Genomic DNA, 18,487 nt, shown 5'->3' on the forward strand with positions numbered 1-18,487 from the left:
ACTACAGTATTTGATCAGGAATGGCTGAATTAGCTATTGTTGTTGTAGGCCTATAGTAGCAGGAACAAACCAATCATATTAGCGAAAGAGAGACCTTTCTTGCAATATGTTTACAATTAGGTCTACATTATGAACGTATGCTGAAAAAATAGCATAATATTCTGCTATGCAATTGTTCAACAACTAGAGGGATTTGGAAACTTTTCCATTAAGTTGAACATTTAGAAACCCCGACCTTTGAGCTAAAGGTGGCCCCGGCCATGTTCAGTCCTGACACCACTTGATCCTTTTGTAATTCTCAGGTGTTTTCACGTGAAACACTTAACACGGCCTCAACCACACACGTAACACACTCATTATTCCTTCATCAATAATAATTTTATCAGCCAGTCCAGTAAATTTTTTTGGCTTCATGAACATTTCTCAATAGGTAGACGTGCATTCATGTAAAATACTTTTTCTGGATGCGAGTTTATTGATGAATTTCTGATTACATGCAGATATACAGGTCGATAAAATAAAATAACAGATGCGTGATGAACATCCCCTGTTATGTGTTCCAGCTCTGAGGATCCAGGGCCCATTCAGGGCCTGGGGAACTGGTAATCAGGGTGGGGGGATGTGCAGTGACTCAGAGAGCGCTGGGGGCAGCAGTGAGTCCCGGTCTATGGACTCTCCCACCGCAAGTCCAGGTAAGGCCCCATCTACCCAGTCATTCTTGCCCGAGGGCTCTGTCTACGCACAACCTAGAGCAGGTTCCATCCCTTCTAATGGTTGGCGTGGCCTCTGTTTTCAAACACCTGGTGCCTACCGCCGGCCATAGCTTTCATCACCTGTCATAATGATTGATCGTTTTTATCACGTCGTGGCTGCCTCACTTGACGTGACACAGAGACATAAATGACTGTTGGGGCGTGTCTGGAATGACTGTGGGGGCGTGTCTGGAATGACTGTGGGCGCATGTCTAAGTCTTGATGCTATCTGTTTAGACCATAGACTGTAATGTAAATAGCAGTGAAATGTGCTGCCGGGTTAGCCGAAACGTTATGTGACTCTGGTCAGCGTTCATCCATCTGTAGTTTTTTTCCCGCCGATTATGTAACAAGCTGAAGTCTATGTTTACTGTTCATTATGCACTATGACTGGAAGATTTATTTATAGCGCGCTTAAATTATAATCGTACCAAACAAACATTCCAAACTGATATGTTTTGGTTAAGTATCTGTAATCCATTGAGTTGGATAAAGCAATCTCAGTGGTAATCACCTTTGGACTCAAATCTTGAAGGCTTAGAATGTGCTTTTGCTGGCTAGGCAGGCAATTCATTCCTCTATTTTGGAAGTGCCCTGGTGTCTGGAGGACCCTGAAGAATGTGCCCTATCAATTGGACCATTATCGGAACAATAAGGGGAATCAAGCAAAGGGATTAATCATTGAACGGAGGTGTGAATTACCCAGAATGCCTCGTGGGCATTCTGGGTGTGAATTACCCCAGCTGGTCTCCTGGCCTTTCACCATTGGCTGGTGACACCCCTCAATCTCCCCGTTTTATATCGACTGAACTAATGCAAGTCACTCTGTTCCGTCAGGTCCAGTCAGTCTTAGTCACGCATGTAATGCCTATCAAAGCTATGGATTAAAAGGATCAGACACTCAGAGATAATCGCGTAAACCCAAGGATCCACTACAGCTACTAGACCGGGCCACAGTTAGTGGACAGTAGTACTAAGTAGCTAGACAGTACTATTGAGTAGCTATTATGAGGATCTTGTGTGTGTTCCCTGCCTCCTGCTCAGGTGACTTCAAGAGGAGATTACCTAGAACCCCCTCCACGGGGACCATGTCATCAGCTGATGACCTGGATGAGAGAGAGCCGCCCTCGCCGTCAGACAATGGTGAGTCAGATAGTTCATTGTTTTGATGTTCTTCTATATGTTTGCTTTAGCAATGTATGGGAGTTTAGACATGTATGGGAGTTTAGCAATGTATGGGAGTTTAGCAATGTATGGGAGTTTAGACATGTATGGGAGTTTAGACATGTATGGGAGTTTAGACATGTATGGGAGTTTAGCAATGTATGTGAGTTTAGACATGTATGAGAGTTTAGCAATGTCTGGGAGTTTAGACATGTCTGGGAGTTTAGACATGTATGGGAGTTTAGCAATGTATGGGAGTTTAGCAATGTATGGGAGTTTAGCAATGTATGTGGTAATTTTCCAATCCTCTAAAATGTTTTCTTTTCGATGGGACGATGTGTGTAAAACTGCTGTAATTCTTGAAATGTCATTGCAACCGTTCTATATGTGTTATGACAGTTATGACTGTCTCTGACAGTCTCTGTAGCAGTAAACAGCAAAAAACAGAACACTCTTTGGAATTGTTGCTAGTTTACATTGTGTATTCTTGCTATTATTTTAGCTTTATATCTTTCTTAATTCATACTGCGTAGATGTCGTGTGCCATGCCACAAGGATTTATTTCACTGTTCAGAACAACGCTATGATATTCGGTGCATGCACAGCACAGACCTATTGGTACTCTGGGATAGGATACTGACTCTCTCTCTCTCACCCCTTCCATCTCTTCTCTCCCCTAGGTGTGAGTGAGATGGTGACGGAGACGGCCAGTTCCCCGGGGCCTTTCCGGAACACCCAGATGTCCAAGGCAGCCCAGACACACAAGCTGAGGAAGCTGAGGGCTCTGTCCAAATGCAGAGAGTGTGACAGTTTGGTGGTCTTCCATGGAGCTGAATGTGAGGAGGTGAGTAACTTGTTCAACATTCTGGGGTACTGCCCCCATCCACAGGAGAATTGGGAAGACTCGAGCACATACTAGGTTGATCAGTTGTACATTTGAGGGGAATTTCAGGTGGAGATACTTAAACATGTTTACAGGCAGTGGTCTGTGACCCCAACTGGACCTATCTAGCTAAAACATTGGCACGCAATAGCTAAATTAGACTTCCCAGACCTGCATTTCTTTTAGAGCAAGCGATGGCAACAACATTATGTCTTGGGATGATTTTTGTCGGAGAAGATGGTTGGACGGAATACAAAATAATTTGTACACTGTAGGGGTGTACTTCAACATACACTCCTTCAATAGAAACATTTGAACAACAACAGTGGCATGTGGCCTCTGGCTGATACTGTGAAAGGAAAATTGAGATTTCAGTTATCAGCTCAACAACTGTAAGAAAACAGTAGATGCCACACACACACATGCACACACACCTCTACTCAGAGTGCAAACAGTAGTTAAAATTTAAAGATATGGTGACAGACCATTAATCCGGAAATGTTTATTTAAAATGCAAACGTTATATTTTGATGACAGATGACACAGACTGAACGTTAAGGACGGTAGCCTACGAGCTATGGTAACATTACGTTAGGCTTAACACGGTAGCCTTTAGCGTTTAGTCATTGCAAATGTCATTTGCAAACGTGGAATAGTTGGATAGGCTACACAGCAATGCCAGATGTGTCAAACCAAAATAATGGTAACGTGTTTTTCAGGATAAGAATATAACAAGGATAACACTTTTGATACGTTGTTAATGTAACGTGATTTGAAACTCACGCACCTTGAATTATTCTGGATAAATCTGGATGTTTTGTCTTTGGGGTGTTTCGCTAGTTGGAAGTGTTTCCTTTAGTCTCGAATGTTCGAAGGCACCGTTTGTATACTGGTTTATGCGAATGTATTACTCTCTGGCCACCCCCAAAGTACTTCCATACACGATCAGTGCTGTTTTTCTTTTCAACGAGTCGAGGCGGAGCTGCAGCGGCACTTGCGGCCATCTGTCACATGTTTGAGAGTACCGTCATGGTACCTACGGTACTGTACAAAAACCAGTACCGTCATGGTACCTACGGTAGTGTACAAAAACCAGGGCCGTCATGTTTTCAGAATTGTGGCATCGACTTGGTACCGAGGGGTCGGTCCTCGTGACATCCCTTGACACTGCAACCACGGGCCAGTACTGAACCTTGAGCAGGTATTGAAAGATGGGCCGGTACTGAACCATGGGCCGCTTATTGCCGACACCTCGTTTAGATTGGCCTCAGCATCCCACACTGGAAAGCATCCATAGTGGAAACCAAATACGTTCACTTACCCCACTGGAGTCTGCACAGTAAAATCCACTTGCTAGAAGGGTTTCTCAGCATTGCTTATTTTAGATAGAGTTACATTACATATTTATAGAAACTTTGAGAAAATATTTGGTTACACTGGAACAGCACAGCGTACCAGGACAATGTTACACAAGGGAAATGGTTATTTAGATCATTGTATTACAAGCAGTCCTGTGTAGCTCTGTGACAGTGATGCACCAGCCAGGGTAATCAGTTCCAGTTTTACAGGAATCACATACACCTATATAAAATATATGTATTCAATGTTTCTTTATGTCACTCGGAACCAAAGCATTTCCTAATCTGTACTTAATCTATTATCACTAGCTGACATGGATATTCACTCTCTGTCTCGTCTCCTGTTTTCCAGTGCTCTCTCGCCTGCCATAAGAAGTGCCTGGAGACTCTGGCCATCCAGTGTGGTCATAAAAAACTGCAGGGAAGACTGCACCTCTTTGGCATTGACTTCACCCAGGCAGCTAAGAACAACCCTGATGGAATCCCTTTCATCATCAGGAAGTGTACCTCGGAGATAGAGAATAGAGCACTAGATATCAAGGTAAAGTTATGGTAGCTTTTGAATAGAACGTTTTACAGCCCAGCATTTTTAGATTCTTGTTTGCCAAATATTATTTATGGTTTCAAATTACATTCTGCCCTGTCCTCAAGTTGTATAACCCACCCCCAAAGTTAAACCAATATTTTCTAAATGGCTCTATGATCCAACATTTCGGATATGAGATCCAATGTTTCACATTAGGTGACATTCAAATGTTTTATATGAGGCATGAGTACAGAATGCCACATTTAGGGCATACATGTCTGTTTTAAGTTAAAAGCACTTAATGCATCTAGTCTGCCCATTTGAGGAAGTCAGAATTGTACGTCATCCATATTTGGACAAACTCAACTACAGTAGTGTATGAAAGACTGTTAAAAAATTATTTTGCATATTCCTTGAATTCACTGAATACATCAAGCTTCTAACAAATGTGTTGCATATATTTACAGTGAATAATAACTAATCTATTTTGTCATTTAATTACATATATTCTGACTTTTTAATTACATGTTAGATAATAATTTTTCTGAACATGAGTACAAGTATGTATTATACAGTATTTATTAACTGTCTTGGTTGTCCAGGGTATCTACCGAGTTAATGGGGCAAAGTCTCGTGTGGAGAAGCTCTGTCAGGCATTTGAGAATGGCAAGGACCTAGTGGAGCTATCTGATCTTTACCCCCATGACATAAGCAATGTGCTCAAACTCTACCTGAGACAAGTGAGTAACACACACACACACACATACACACACTAAATACCCTTTTTGAGCCCACAAACCTCCACACAGCATGGAGGTCATTGACACATGACCAATCAATCTGTTTTTGAGCTAGTTTTTATTAAAGAATATATATGTCACTTTAAAGTTATTGTAGCCTATATAATTTCACTTGATGTGTAAGAACCAACTCTGATTTGGCTTTGCCCCCTATGATGGCCATTACATTGTAAAAAACTAAATGTCTCTTGATTAAATCATTTGAAATGTCCAAGCCAATTTTACCAGTACTTCATCTATCTGCAACATATGGAAGTAGATTGATTCAAATACATAACACTGTAAGTTGGTAATGACAAATAATGACATTTTATTTTCCAAGTCATGCATGGATAATCAGCGACCAAATGAAAATATTTACTTGTTTTATTATGTCTGATTTTGTGTGTTTCCAGTGAATCCCTCTGTAGGACACATTGTTTAACATGTGGGTCAGGGTTTCCATATGAATCCATATGTACTATATATATATGTATATATATATGTATGTATGTACCAACTGCCCCCTGCATTATAATTTCAGTCTGTTCTGATGTCTAGTCTCACTAAGGGATGGTGGATTGGTATCTAGTACAAAGCACAGCTATGTCTCAATCTCTTCGTCTCAGGGAGATTTCTTTCACTTCTGTTGGGTAGTTCTTGCATTTAGGAAAACGTTTCTAGTTACAAAGTTCCCCAGGCAGCCAGACCTCATGCTAACCCAATAATATTTACTTATCTCCCTTCTCTTCATTCATTTCTAGTTTATATTTCCAAATGCTTATCTCTTTGTGTCCAGTCGTGTCTGTTGTATATTTACCTAGATATTTTTGTCATTCCAGTTTAAAATTAACATCCTTGTTTATTTTGTTTCTGTGCAGCTTCCAGAGCCTCTCATCCTGTTTCGTTACTATAACGACTTCATTGGCCTGGCCAAGGAGAGCCAGAGCCTTATTGTGGATGAGATGGAGGCGTCCAGGGTCAGCCCCGCCTCCCTGACCCCACCACAGGTCAGTGTGGAGCTCAACCGGGTCCTCTTCAAGATTAAAGACCTCCTGAGACAGCTGCCCCCAGCCCACTACAAGACCCTGCAGTTCCTCATTGAACACCTGCACAGGTATGGAATATTCTGTAATGACCAGCATGTACTCATCCACGGAAATAATGTTTTAATGTCAACGAGCAAAGTCAACAGATATGAAGGCGGAATAAAACCCTGCGAATGGAAACATGCAGTGTGCAAGTCTCACCAAGTTATAGCAAAAAAAAACAGCAACAGCACCTACAATGAACTAGGCATTCACATCCTTATTCTGTCCGTCCTGTCTCTTTTAGGGTGACAGAGCAAGCCGAGGAAAATAAGATGACAGCCAGTAACCTGGGCATCATCTTCGGCCCCACACTTATCAAACCCAGACAGACTGACGCCGAGGTGTCCCTGTCCTCCCTGGTGGATTACCCCTACCAGGCCCTGATCGTGGAGCTCCTAATTAGACACTACCAGATGATATTTGATGCCCCTCTTAGCCCCCTGCCACGTCCCCCGGCCTCTTCCCGGAAGGGCCAGGGAGCCCAGCGCCGCCTCAGCCCTCGTGAGAAGGAGCAACAGCTTAGTAGACACTCCAAGTCTCTAGTAGACATCAAGGAGGTAAGTGACGTGTGGAATCCCGCATGGAAAAGGACTTAAAATGCCTCACTACTGACTTAAAATGTTTTCTCTAACGCCTCTGTTCTTTGGGTCCCGTGTCCCTTTGTTTCCTTTCCACCTGTCCACCGCAGCAGAGCTCGAAGGTTTATAAGCGCCATTCCTCCGTAATCCCCTCCACCTGTTTAATGGACGAGGTCAGAGAGGGGACGTCCACGCCCGAAGGCAGTGACTTTGCACCTGGTCAGTGTTACCGAACTGTAGCTAGACACACTGGGGCCTTGCAGACACTGTATAGGGTTTACTGAATTACAAGTAGACATGAGTGAGTCCTTGGATACAATGTACACACTGTTCAATGTATACCCCCGTCTACCTGGCCTTAGCGCCGTGGTTTTACTGATTCCTCCTCTTTACTCCGCAGTTGTGGATGAGGACTCCGAGCAGCTCAATGGGTTCCTTTCTGGCAGTGTCCCGGAGGTCCGGAGAGCAGGTGGAGAAAGGGAGAGGGGGGACCGGGTCCTCACTCGAGCCCACCACACTGCCACCAGGGTCCACCTCCGCCATCCGCGCTCCAAGTTCGTTTCCCGGCCCATCAGCATGCCCGTGGAAAGGCTGCCGAAAGCCGCCTTCGGTGTGGACGAGAGGAACGCCAGGAACACCGCCGAGCATGAGATCGGGGCTGGCACTGGGAGCACGGAGGATGTCACGCGAGACCAGTCGATTGAGGAGGTCTTAGACGACGACAAGCCGAAGTCCAGGGCCGGCAACCACTATCGGAGCACTTTCATCGACACGGGGACACTACGCAGGACGTGGGACAGACAGTACAAGCATTATGACAGGTCAGCTAAGATCATGACCAACCTGCCTACAATAGACAAGGAGGCAGAGGACTCGACCGACAACTTCTCAAAGTCTGTACCACCATCGTCCTCCTTGAACTCCCTTGGGAGCGGTGGCTACACAACAAGCACCGTCTGCCCTGACAGGCCCTATAGCCTTGCAGTGCGACCGGGCAGGACTTTAAGAAGGGAGGGGAACGTATGCGAGCACAGTTCGGTGCCGACTGCATTCAGGCCCCCACGGACTCTACAGCCACCCCCTGGAACCTTCTACAAACCCCCCTCGGGGAGCAAGCTCAAAGGGCTAGGGGACGCCGGGCTGAAGAGTTGTGCCGTGGCAGCTAACAGTGCAGAGGAGGAGGAAGAAGAGGAGGAGGAAGAAGAAGAAGAGGAGGAGGAGGAAGAGGATATGGGGCTGGAGATGGGACTGGAGGTCTCTGTAGATGAAGACACTGTGGAGGAGGACGTTGAGGTTCCGCAGCAGGCTGCAGGCAACTCTCTGTCTCTGCCGCAGTCCCCGAGCTCCAGCCCAGAGGATCTCAGCCAGGAGGCCAAGCCTGTGTACCAGAGACTTCGGCCCAGACGCTTGCAGGAGTTTGAGCACCGCGAGGCTCATTTTGTATGACTGTGTTAATCGTCAACACAATTCTTTTTACAGTCATTTTCCTTCTATGACTAGAAAATTAAATGGTGAAATGTGTATAATATGTGCCATATTGTTTGCGAAGAACAAAAATAATTTCCAGAACTGTGAAAAGATTACCCCGAAAAGTGTTATACATGTATATATTAATATATTCCTTGTTATGTATTTTTGATTTCCTGCAGTTGGTTCTGGAAGGAACTATTGGAATGCAAGTCCCAAAACCAAGACAGGAGGCACTTAGTTAGCTACACCACAATGTGTCTGTTACAAGTAACTTCACCAATTCTTGATTCCTCTGTAACATTTTTGTATATAGAAAGCCACATAATCAAAATTTGCTTCAAGTTATTATTTTGGATTTTATGTATACACTATTTTAACATATTGCTCAATACAAAGTAAGGCCAGGATAGCATTTTTGGTAGCACTTTAATAACACCTTCTAATAAAGAGTTGTAATGGATTGGTAAGGAATTTATTCACAATGTATTTGTCATCACTACCAAAGTGTGTACATAGTTATTCACACATTTATAAAAAAAAAAAAAAACATTTGAAATATAAACCATTGAAGTAATAATATAATTATTCCAAAACATATTCAATATATGTCCTTTAAACTGTTTAATTAATTTTTTAAAGTGAAGACTATTTGTACTTTATAAATGTTATTGATCATGCTCAAAATGGCCTAGCGCATAGGTACAATACAGGAGATGTTTAAGAAAATATATTTAACACTCTAAAGCCATCCGTGTTATAATAGTTTAATGTGTAACTTCACTGTACTCATTATGTTTTTTTCTCCCAAATATACTAATGTACTCTGGAACCAAAACTTAGGGTATGTTGCAGGAACCGTCCATACTGCTAATAAGGAAACATATTTTACATAAGTATTTCTTAGAACTATCACATAAACTTTGTGGATATCTTTGAAATCAATATCCTTTGTAGGATAGTTAAGCAATAAGGTCCAGGTTGTGTAGATCTATGGCCAACATACCATGGCTAAAAGCAACTGCCTGGATACAGCCCGTTTCATTTGGATATTGGCCATGTACCTGTAATGTGCTTTATTGCTAGTGTAAACCAATTACCAACAAAATGACAAAAGTACATTTTAGTTTTTAATACCCATCAAACAAAGGCTAACATACCATCTAACAGCTTCTCAACATTCAGGGTTGAAACTCAGGTTTATAATCTGCAGTATAATACAGTGAAATTAGTCTGTGGTTAAAACAAAGAATCACTAGAAGCTTTTCAAAGTCACTCGTCAAATATCTACAGCGAATGAATACATTTCACATTTCTACATAGTAAGAAGGATTCTCAAGGATTGTTCAGGTTGGGTGATGGTTCTATTTACTCAAAGAACCATTTCACCTCAATAATGAATTGCTGCCTACAAAATGTGTTGAATTGTATGCCATTTAATATTGTATATTACATGACTAAATGGGATGTTATTAATGTTAATAAAGGGTTAATATAGGATTATATCCATAGCAGAACCCTTTTTTTGATACTATATCAAATGTCATTATGGTTTTGTCTAGATTCTTAAGGGTCCAAGAACCATATGTATTCCATTTAGAATAATATGAGCAATAATTTGAGGTTCTATATAGTGCAAAAAGGCTTAACTGTAATAAACCTTGTTTGGTGCTATATATCCATTTAATTTAGTTTACACTGTACCCTTTATGAGCATGAAAATAGCCATTTCGTTTTGTAAGATATACGCTGGTCAATCAATTAAGTATTTTTTCCAGTATCAATATCCCTACATTTAGAGTGTATTAAATATCTTATGAATGTTCTAATACATCAATAATAAATAATCATATTAAGTAGTTTATAACTGTGTGAATAACTACCTTAGCACAAATTTTGGAGTGAAGATTAATCCATGATGATTAAACTGTTTACTATAATGCATAGATTTTTTTACAAGGAGTTATTATGAAGTATTACCCATGTTCTATATCTTAAGGGTGCAATTACATTTTATTCAAAATATGTATCTCTTGTATGAAATTGTTGTAAACCGTTTGTATTTCTATATGCCAAAACATATTATTTCAACACCTGTTAGAGTGTAGTATGTATTGCCACTTTATGAAATAGAGTTTGATCCACAAACCTATCTGTAATCCAGTCCAGTTATTTTGTGTTACACATTCAAATGTTTTGTTTTGCCGCATTTTGTATACAGTATTACTTTTGTATAACTTTGTATATAGTCATTTGAGAACTTATGTGTAATTGTATATGATGCTTCAATCCATAAAATACTTGTGTTGCTAGTTTAACCTCGAAGCCCAAAGTTACATGTAACAGTGTATTAAAGATGAGGTAGAGTCTGGTAGAATTTATCAATACATAAAAGACCACACCTGTCATTAAAAATAGATCCTAATAAACATATTTGGCACTAACTGGTGGCCGATATTTGTAATTACAATGCAGAAAATCGGTGGAAATATGCGGCCTATCATTGTGGCCCAAAACAGTTTGGTTCACGTTTTTGACGGCCAAAATAGTTTGGTTCACATTTTTGTGGCCAAAATAGTTTGGTTTGTTGTAGATTTTCTGTAATGCAATACATCAAAAACCATCATTCAAAGTATGTATAGTCACTTCACAATTTCATGTTATATTTGCTTACATAATATTTGGCAGTATGTGATCCAAACTACACATTTTACAATGCATTGTAAATGGGAGGATATTACATTTTTCAATATATATATATTTAAAATACATTATTTAGGGTCTCCTGAACCTGTCCTGATCAATGCTATATTTATTTGAAAGGACATTTGGTCCAGGTATTGAAGGGTTAATGCAGATGATGAAAGCATCTGTATCAATGCCTTGATTGAAACATAAGCATTCATGGGAAAAAGGTCTATATGTTAGTGTAAATGTGCTACGAACCAATACTTCAACCAAACAAGAACCTTCTCATTTTCAATGTTTACCTTGAAGTTATTAACCTAACAACACAACTGAAAAGCGTTTTAGTAATGTTATTAGTTGTCAGAACAATAGTCTCTGGCCTCTTGTACCAAGAATAACAATATTACACTGGGCCAATGTTCATAACTTTTCGAAAATGGTTTTCAGTTCACTCAGTTATTTAATCCATATCTTCATACTTTGTACAGGTTTTGAATCCCAATAGGTGCATCATTCATCTATATTTTGTCTTTGCAGATTGTCACTAATGTATTAGATCTGTTTCACTGTACAAACAGGTACATACAAACATACACCTTTTTGTAACTTATTAAAATATATCTGACAACTTATTTCGATGTTTCTGTAGTCCTTTGTATTTCTGCAGCTCTGGGTTGCTGACAAACGATGTAAATGTTGTGTATGGACAGAGTAATGAGCTCATTGTGTTAGAGAACGTCTGAGGTGATTAGTGTATTAAGAAAGTAGAGAATTAGAGGGGATGGGTCTTGGCCCTTGCAAAAGTATTACTAGTCATTTAGACAATCACAAAAGGATTACTGGTCCTGTTATTGGCCCTGTGCTGTTTGTCATGCTGTAGGATATACAGTAGGCTGGTATATAGTTGCCCTTATGAATACAAATCAATGAGTCATATCACATTATTTGGGAAATTAAATTAGGATTAAAGCTACCATATAAACTGAGGTAGCTAGATCTCTTTCTAAATAGGCTTAATTCCTGTTGCCTATCGCCACAGAGATTTGTGGACATGACCCCTTAGTCTTACTCACTATTGACCCCATCTACAGGTGACGCAAACACAACTTGAAAGCTCTACTGAATGGTTACCAGTTAGTCCATCACCATTTTGGGAGCTAGAGTTACCACAGACGCTATTTCTTTTCATAACCTTCAATACAATTGTCCCTCTCTTTCTCTATGGTTATATGGTGAAGTTGTCAGGTCTTTGTGCAAATGGATGAGTGGTGTTAGCAGGCTCTGAAGTATTGAGAAAGAAGATTAAACCAACCCGATTAACTATTCGTCTGTAGGAACCAAAGGAACAGTGTGGTTAGCTGTTAGCCCGGGATATGGGGCATATACCACATGTTCTGGGTTTCTTTACACTCCCTAGATGCTATTCCACAGTTATATTCTTCATCTGAGGTAAGTAGTCTTTCATGTTTTTGAGGTATCCTATAGTTATAACTGGTGTGTTTATGAATGTGTAATAACTATGTCAGCTAGAACAGTCTTTGGAATGGTTGTAAGCTACACCGTTGAATAATACGTTGAGTCCAGTTGTCATCAGTGCATGTAAACATTGTTTCTAAAAGCAAATAGTTGGATTTGAGGATTTGGCCTGACAAATGTTCCCTGTCATTAAAAGTGGTAGCAATGTAACTATTCTTAGACCAGCCTATCGATAAATGGAATTAAGAGTATTACTAGCAGTAACAACAGTTTTCAGTGATGGATTTCTAGTCTTCTTCTGTGCCACAGGGTTGCCATAGAGATGGAGTTAATGTTCAATAAATCCTCACAGAGTTGCTGACCCTAGCAGCAGCACTATTGGCAGCAATGTCAGGTTCATGTAGCCTAACCAACAGTGCTCTTGGTGATGATCTGAAAATCATCATGCATGTGTGTTACTCTAGGCTTTGTACAATATGTGTATTTAAAATATCTGACTGGCGATCGTGTACAGCAGAGTATAGCAGAAACGCATACTTCATTTGATCTATTATAGGTTCAAGTCTGAATCTATTATTATGAGTAATCCATAATGCGACCAGTCACCCGGAATAGTGCCTGTTGGGTTGAATTCATATTATAATATCACATATTACATCAACAGATCAGCCGATGTGTTCCACGATGCTCCCATTGTTGTATATTGATTGGCATGACCTAGAAAGGGGCTTTATCCAGCCCACGGTCTCCTACCATGTGATTCATTTGCCTACTTAAATCTGTATCAAAACATTGAAATCACCAGTAGCCTAGCATGCATCTCAGAGCACACGAGCACAGCATCTGGATCACGTCCTGGTATGTGGCTCATAAAAACAGATCTATGATATTTTTGGGGGAAATGCATAGTTTACTAAGGATTTGAAGATGAGTATATGTTTTCCACTATTTCGTCGTAGATTTTAAGTGGGTTGTGTTGTGAAGTGGTTGTGTTTGTGAGGTTACTGTGTGACGGTTTGAATATTGTTTTACAACAAATGCTTGTGATGTGGTTGTGTGAGGGTCGTGTGTTTGTTGCTTCCATGTCATGGCCATTACCCACAGCGGTGAAGAAGACCATGGGTACGATCAGTCAGGTTCGACTGCTGCTTTGGAAGAACTGGATCATACGCAAGAGACAGAAGGTAAAGCAAGGACAATCCGGTGAATTTAGCCGAAGTCAGTAAAATCAGGATGTCGCATAAGGAAAATGTCTAGCTGTTGGATGATGGGGGATGATGGGGGATGATGGGGTTGTTATACAAGGCTGTCCTGCTTAGCTTGTCTGGTCTGCCGTGTTTAGATCACCGGGAAAGCTCGGTCACACGTGGTCACGTCTCACACTGTGCCAACAGCATAGCTGGACTGTTGAGGCGTGGCCTATGGCACACAGACACTTACACAGTCCCAAAGATGGAAGTCAAGAAATGCCATGTGCTTTGCAAGCCATCCACCGTGGGATTTCTTCATTTGTGTTTACTCGCTTTACAACAACGGCTCACTTCTGTTTCTTTACTAATAGTGATACTGTTATCTTAACGTGGTCCAAATTCATTGCATTCCAAAGGTCAGATTGCATTGTTTGCTGTTTTACCTCCAGATCCGGTTCTTCATGGAGATCATGTGGCCAGTGGTTCTGTTTATGGGATTAGTGTGGCTGAGGCGGGCTAATCCATTATATCGCCAACATGAGTGTAAGAATATATTCTTCAGATAGAATAATTAATGCAAAACTGTTAAATGTACGGATATAATACAAACTTTCAGCTCTACAGTAGGAAATATTCTCTATTAAGCGTTTCATCTTCTGCTAGTTACCTAGTCAGTTTCATGACTAGTGCTGATTTCTTCTGGTCCATGCCGTTGACCAGTACTGTATGTCTTTTCCACCTGTGCAGGTCACTTTCCCAACAAGGCCATGCCCTCATCTGGCATCCTTCCATGGATACAGGGTATCTTCTGCAATGCCAACAACCCATGTTTCCAGTACACCACCAAGGGCGAGGGCTCGGGAACTGTCTCCAACTACAACAACTCCATGTGAGCCAAACAGCAGGGCTGTGACAGCCTGGTCTGAGATCAGTTTTTGTGTTCAAGCTAGATGATTGTTCATAAGACCTCAAAGACGGTAAGAACAGCACAAACAGATCTGGAACGAGGCTAGATCTGTTAGCGGTGGAGGGCCAGACAAGAGAGGGTGGAGAAGTACTATTTTCATGTTAATGTACTACCCAATGAATGGATAGGGTTCTTTAATGATTACACGTTACCATGGAAACCATGCAAGACCACTCTCACACCTACCTAGTTTAATGATTATTGTTGCAAGGTGAATGTGTTGCTTCAATGTCTACATTGGTTCTTGGATGTGACGTTTATCTGTGTATGTCTATTTGTATTTAAAGGTTGTGTTCCTCTGGGTGTGTTTAACCGGTCCTGTGTTCTGCTTTCAATACAGACTGGCTCGGTTGTATGTTGATGCGCAGAAGCATCTGTTTAGTGACCCTGAGTTCCTGCAACTGGGTCAGCTCTGGAGGGAGATGTTGACCATGAGCACCTTTATGGACACGCTGCGGACCAGCCCAGAGCAGGTCACAGGTCAGAAGAACCCCCGTCCACATGAAACTGTCAACCCGAACCTAAGTACGGACCCAGTGAAGATCTGGGTTCAAATGTATTTGGGAACTCGGATGCAAACGCTTGCAGCCATGTCCCCTGCCCTCACCGGAAGAAACATACGAACCCAACACATCCCCCCAGTCCGTCTGCTCTGTATCATGTGCATAGGGACTGCAGTGTGGAAGGATTACATCTCTTAGCTGGGCTTTTAAGGCACTTCCTCGTAGTGGGAACTGGAATCCTAAGCAGCTTACTATCACCACCACAGCAGCTCTGTTTATTTAGCAAGAAAGCATTTTGCCTGTTTCCCTTCCCAGCCGAACACATAAATATCTTCCTGTTCCCCAAGGCTAACATTCCCATACTCATGATTGCTTATATATTCTCATTCTGGTATGACCATTCCAAGCGCTCCTCCTAATAACGGATCTTTTTAACTGGACTGCATTCCCGTTAGGGATTAATTCTAGAAGGCCTGTCTACACCACACACTAGGGACAATGATTCCAACGGTTATACGCTTATTTCAAAATTCTGCAGCTCAACGTGAAATACAGACAATTCTGTCTCCCTATGATTCCACGTCTGATCTCAAATGCCAAAGCTTCCATCTTGGAGCATGTGAGGGGCTGTCAGCAGCTAGTAACAAGAAGAAACCGCACAACCTCCTTTCAAAATTGCTAGTGGTGTTCCCCACTACTTACTCTCAATATGAAGTGAAGACCCAGAGTGATTGCACAATTTTTTTTGCTGTGATTATAAACTCCAGGGTACTACCCCCTTCTCTCTCTCTCTCTCTCTCTCTCTCTCATACTAACTGACATGGTCTCTGTCTTGGTCTCTGTCTGTCTCTTTCACTTCATCTCCATCTCTTTTTTTTCTGTCTCTTTATCTCTCTCACATTCTGTCTACAGGTCGAGGGCTGAAGGTAGAAGACATTCTGAAAGATGATGAGACCCTGACATCCTTTCTCCTTAGGGATGTTCCTCTATCAGTCACTGTGGTCAATGAGCTAGTCAGTGCCAAGATCAGGCCCGAGCAGGTGAGACCAGGACTTAATGGACCTCCTGTCTTTGTGTGTTTGTGTCTGTGTTCATGGCGTGCATATATGTTTGGGTGTGTTCTGTTCCCACTTATACAGCCATTACATACACTCAGTTTCCCATTTAATTGGTACCTAAGGATGTGTTCGGCCGGAGTAATAGTCACACTGTAAGTTGGCAGTCCTGACATCTTAGGACATGATCCCTGTATGAATGTGGCGTTGTATTGGGATTCGGATGTCATTACAGTAAACAGTGCTGTGGGCTTAGTTTTTTCCCCATGGGATCTTATTATTCCCTCAGTTAGCAACAACACCAGTCGTGCATTAAAAGGGCACAGGGGTCCACCTCTGCTTAGAAAACGTGCACAAATGACAATGCAGAATCCTAAATGAAATGGTACTAACTAAACGCTGTGTCTGTGGCCTCTTCCCTCCTCGTTCCAGTTTGCGTTTGGCGTTCCTGATCTCCACCTGAAGGACATCGCCTGCAGTCAGACCCTGCTAGAGCACTTCATTATCTTGCCCAGCCGCAGGGGTCTGTATGGGGTGCTCAGCGCTTTGTGTTCCCTCTCAGCGCAGACACTCCAGGACATAGAGGAAAGACTCTACGCTAATGTGGACTTCTTCAAACTCTTCCGTCTGGTCAGTCATTCTCAATGTCTCTTGTGCCGTCTTGGTTTGACCACCCTTCTGTGCATTATATAGTAAGAGCCTTGCAATTTTGCCTTGAAATGTTGGACTTTGATCAAACTTGGTGGAGAATTCTATTTCCAGTTCATTTCATTTTGGGTTTCAGTTTGGCCTTGATTCCCTTATCTGTCAAAATGTTCTAACTCACTGTGCATGCCTTCATCTTATATCCACACAATCTTTAAGTGACATTTGGGATTCCTTTCAAAGTACACTTCTATTTGTCACATTTGGGACTCTGTCAAATGTATTAACTCACCTATAAAGATTGGGCCCTACTATTGACTGTTCCATCTGCCTACACCCCCAGCATGAGCTGACAGAAGCTGGTGTGGCCAGGAGCAAGTTGGGAATAGTTGGCATAAGCCACCATGGAATTGAAACAATGCCTTCAGTGTGTGTTTAGTAATTGGCACACATTTCCTCTATTGATGTCCTGCTTAGAAACCATTACATTTTTTTATAAAGTAACGAATCACTGCTGAGAGAAATTAACTGGAAAAATAATACACTACCTTGTATTAAAACAAATCAAATTTGTGGGATGGAATGAATACAACATTGCAATACTGTGGGAATGCCTCACTTATAAAATAGACCAACCACCCATTAACAGTCTTCATTGCCAGTATGGTTGAGACCAAAGAAGCCATGGGAAGTTGAACACCCACAGACATATCAAGTCCTAGTTTAAGAAGAGTACTAGACATGGCCTGTTTCCTTAATGAGATTATGGATGTCACGCCTCCTGGTCTGAGCTTCTTCTCTGTAATTACCTGAAGACTGAATAGCTAAGGTCCAGAGAAGTGTACTATAAACTAAGATAAACAACCAAACATTCATTTTGTTTGATTCATAGAGAAAGTTAAACTTTTATGTTTGATTTAGTTTGTTGAATTAATTCAATTCAATTAAAACACACTCTTATCAGGATTTACTCAAAAATACCCAAAAGCCAAAGAAAATGTCTTTCTGAATAATTCACCAAGTTAAATCAAATAGTTGATCTTGTCTGGCCAGAGCAACCATGCAGAAGGCATGAGGCCAACACAGAACCAGAAATACCAGCAGGACTGCACGCGCACACACACACACACACACACACACACACAGAAACACACGTCCCACCTCCTTGAAACCCGCCCAGTAGATCTCAGGAGATAGTGAGGAATGTCAGAGGAAGGATGTGTTATATTGTTTTGTGTGTCACTGCTGTGCACCGTTTCCTGCCCTCTAGCCCATTGTGTTGTGAGCTACAGTACTGTAGTTGGAAGTGTTCTTAGCCGAAACCTTGGAAGAAACCGTTACTGGAGACACTGTAGCTGAGGATAC

General features: G+C 41.6%; 2 protein-coding genes across 9 annotated transcripts in view; both read left to right on the forward strand.

Annotated features, from left to right (window-relative positions):
• Positions 1-11,918, forward strand: part of arhgap29a (Rho GTPase activating protein 29a) — a 50,204-nt gene extending 38,286 nt beyond the window's left edge. For 2 of the 3 annotated variants that reach the window (XM_010891148.5, XM_010891151.5), the window contains 9 exons: positions 564-692; positions 1,797-1,895; positions 2,597-2,760; positions 4,510-4,698; positions 5,286-5,423; positions 6,344-6,579; positions 6,798-7,110; positions 7,242-7,350; positions 7,532-11,918. In XM_010891148.5, the coding sequence (XP_010889450.4) occupies positions 564-692; positions 1,797-1,895; positions 2,597-2,760; positions 4,510-4,698; positions 5,286-5,423; positions 6,344-6,579; positions 6,798-7,110; positions 7,242-7,350; positions 7,532-8,577 (2,423 nt within the window). In that variant the 3' untranslated portion in view covers positions 8,578-11,918. The remainder of the gene's footprint in view (positions 1-563; positions 693-1,796; positions 1,896-2,596; positions 2,761-4,509; positions 4,699-5,285; positions 5,424-6,343; positions 6,580-6,797; positions 7,111-7,241; positions 7,351-7,531) is intronic. The other variant, XM_010891149.5, reaches the window with a different exon arrangement.
• Positions 11,919-12,405: 487 nt separating this feature from the next.
• abca4a (ATP-binding cassette, sub-family A (ABC1), member 4a) overlaps positions 12,406-18,487 on the forward strand; it is a 36,597-nt gene continuing 30,515 nt past the window's right edge. For 5 of the 6 annotated variants that reach the window (XR_004575099.1, XM_034289449.1, XM_029116421.2 and 2 more), the window contains exons 1-7: positions 12,406-12,735; positions 13,867-13,946; positions 14,402-14,495; positions 14,700-14,841; positions 15,260-15,399; positions 16,335-16,462; positions 16,910-17,107. Coding sequence is in view for 5 of the 6 variants with exons in the window: in XM_034289449.1 (XP_034145340.1) it covers positions 13,881-13,946; positions 14,402-14,495; positions 14,700-14,841; positions 15,260-15,399; positions 16,335-16,462; positions 16,910-17,107 (768 nt within the window). In the remaining variant the exon portion in view is untranslated. Of the gene's footprint in view, positions 12,736-13,562; positions 13,621-13,866; positions 13,947-14,401; positions 14,496-14,699; positions 14,842-15,259; positions 15,400-16,334; positions 16,463-16,909; positions 17,108-18,487 lie in introns of those variants that run through there. The other variant, XM_029116419.2, reaches the window with a different exon arrangement.

Source organism: Esox lucius, chromosome 21 (assembly GCF_011004845.1).
Source record: "Esox lucius isolate fEsoLuc1 chromosome 21, fEsoLuc1.pri, whole genome shotgun sequence".
NCBI lineage: Eukaryota > Metazoa > Chordata > Actinopteri > Esociformes > Esocidae > Esox > Esox lucius.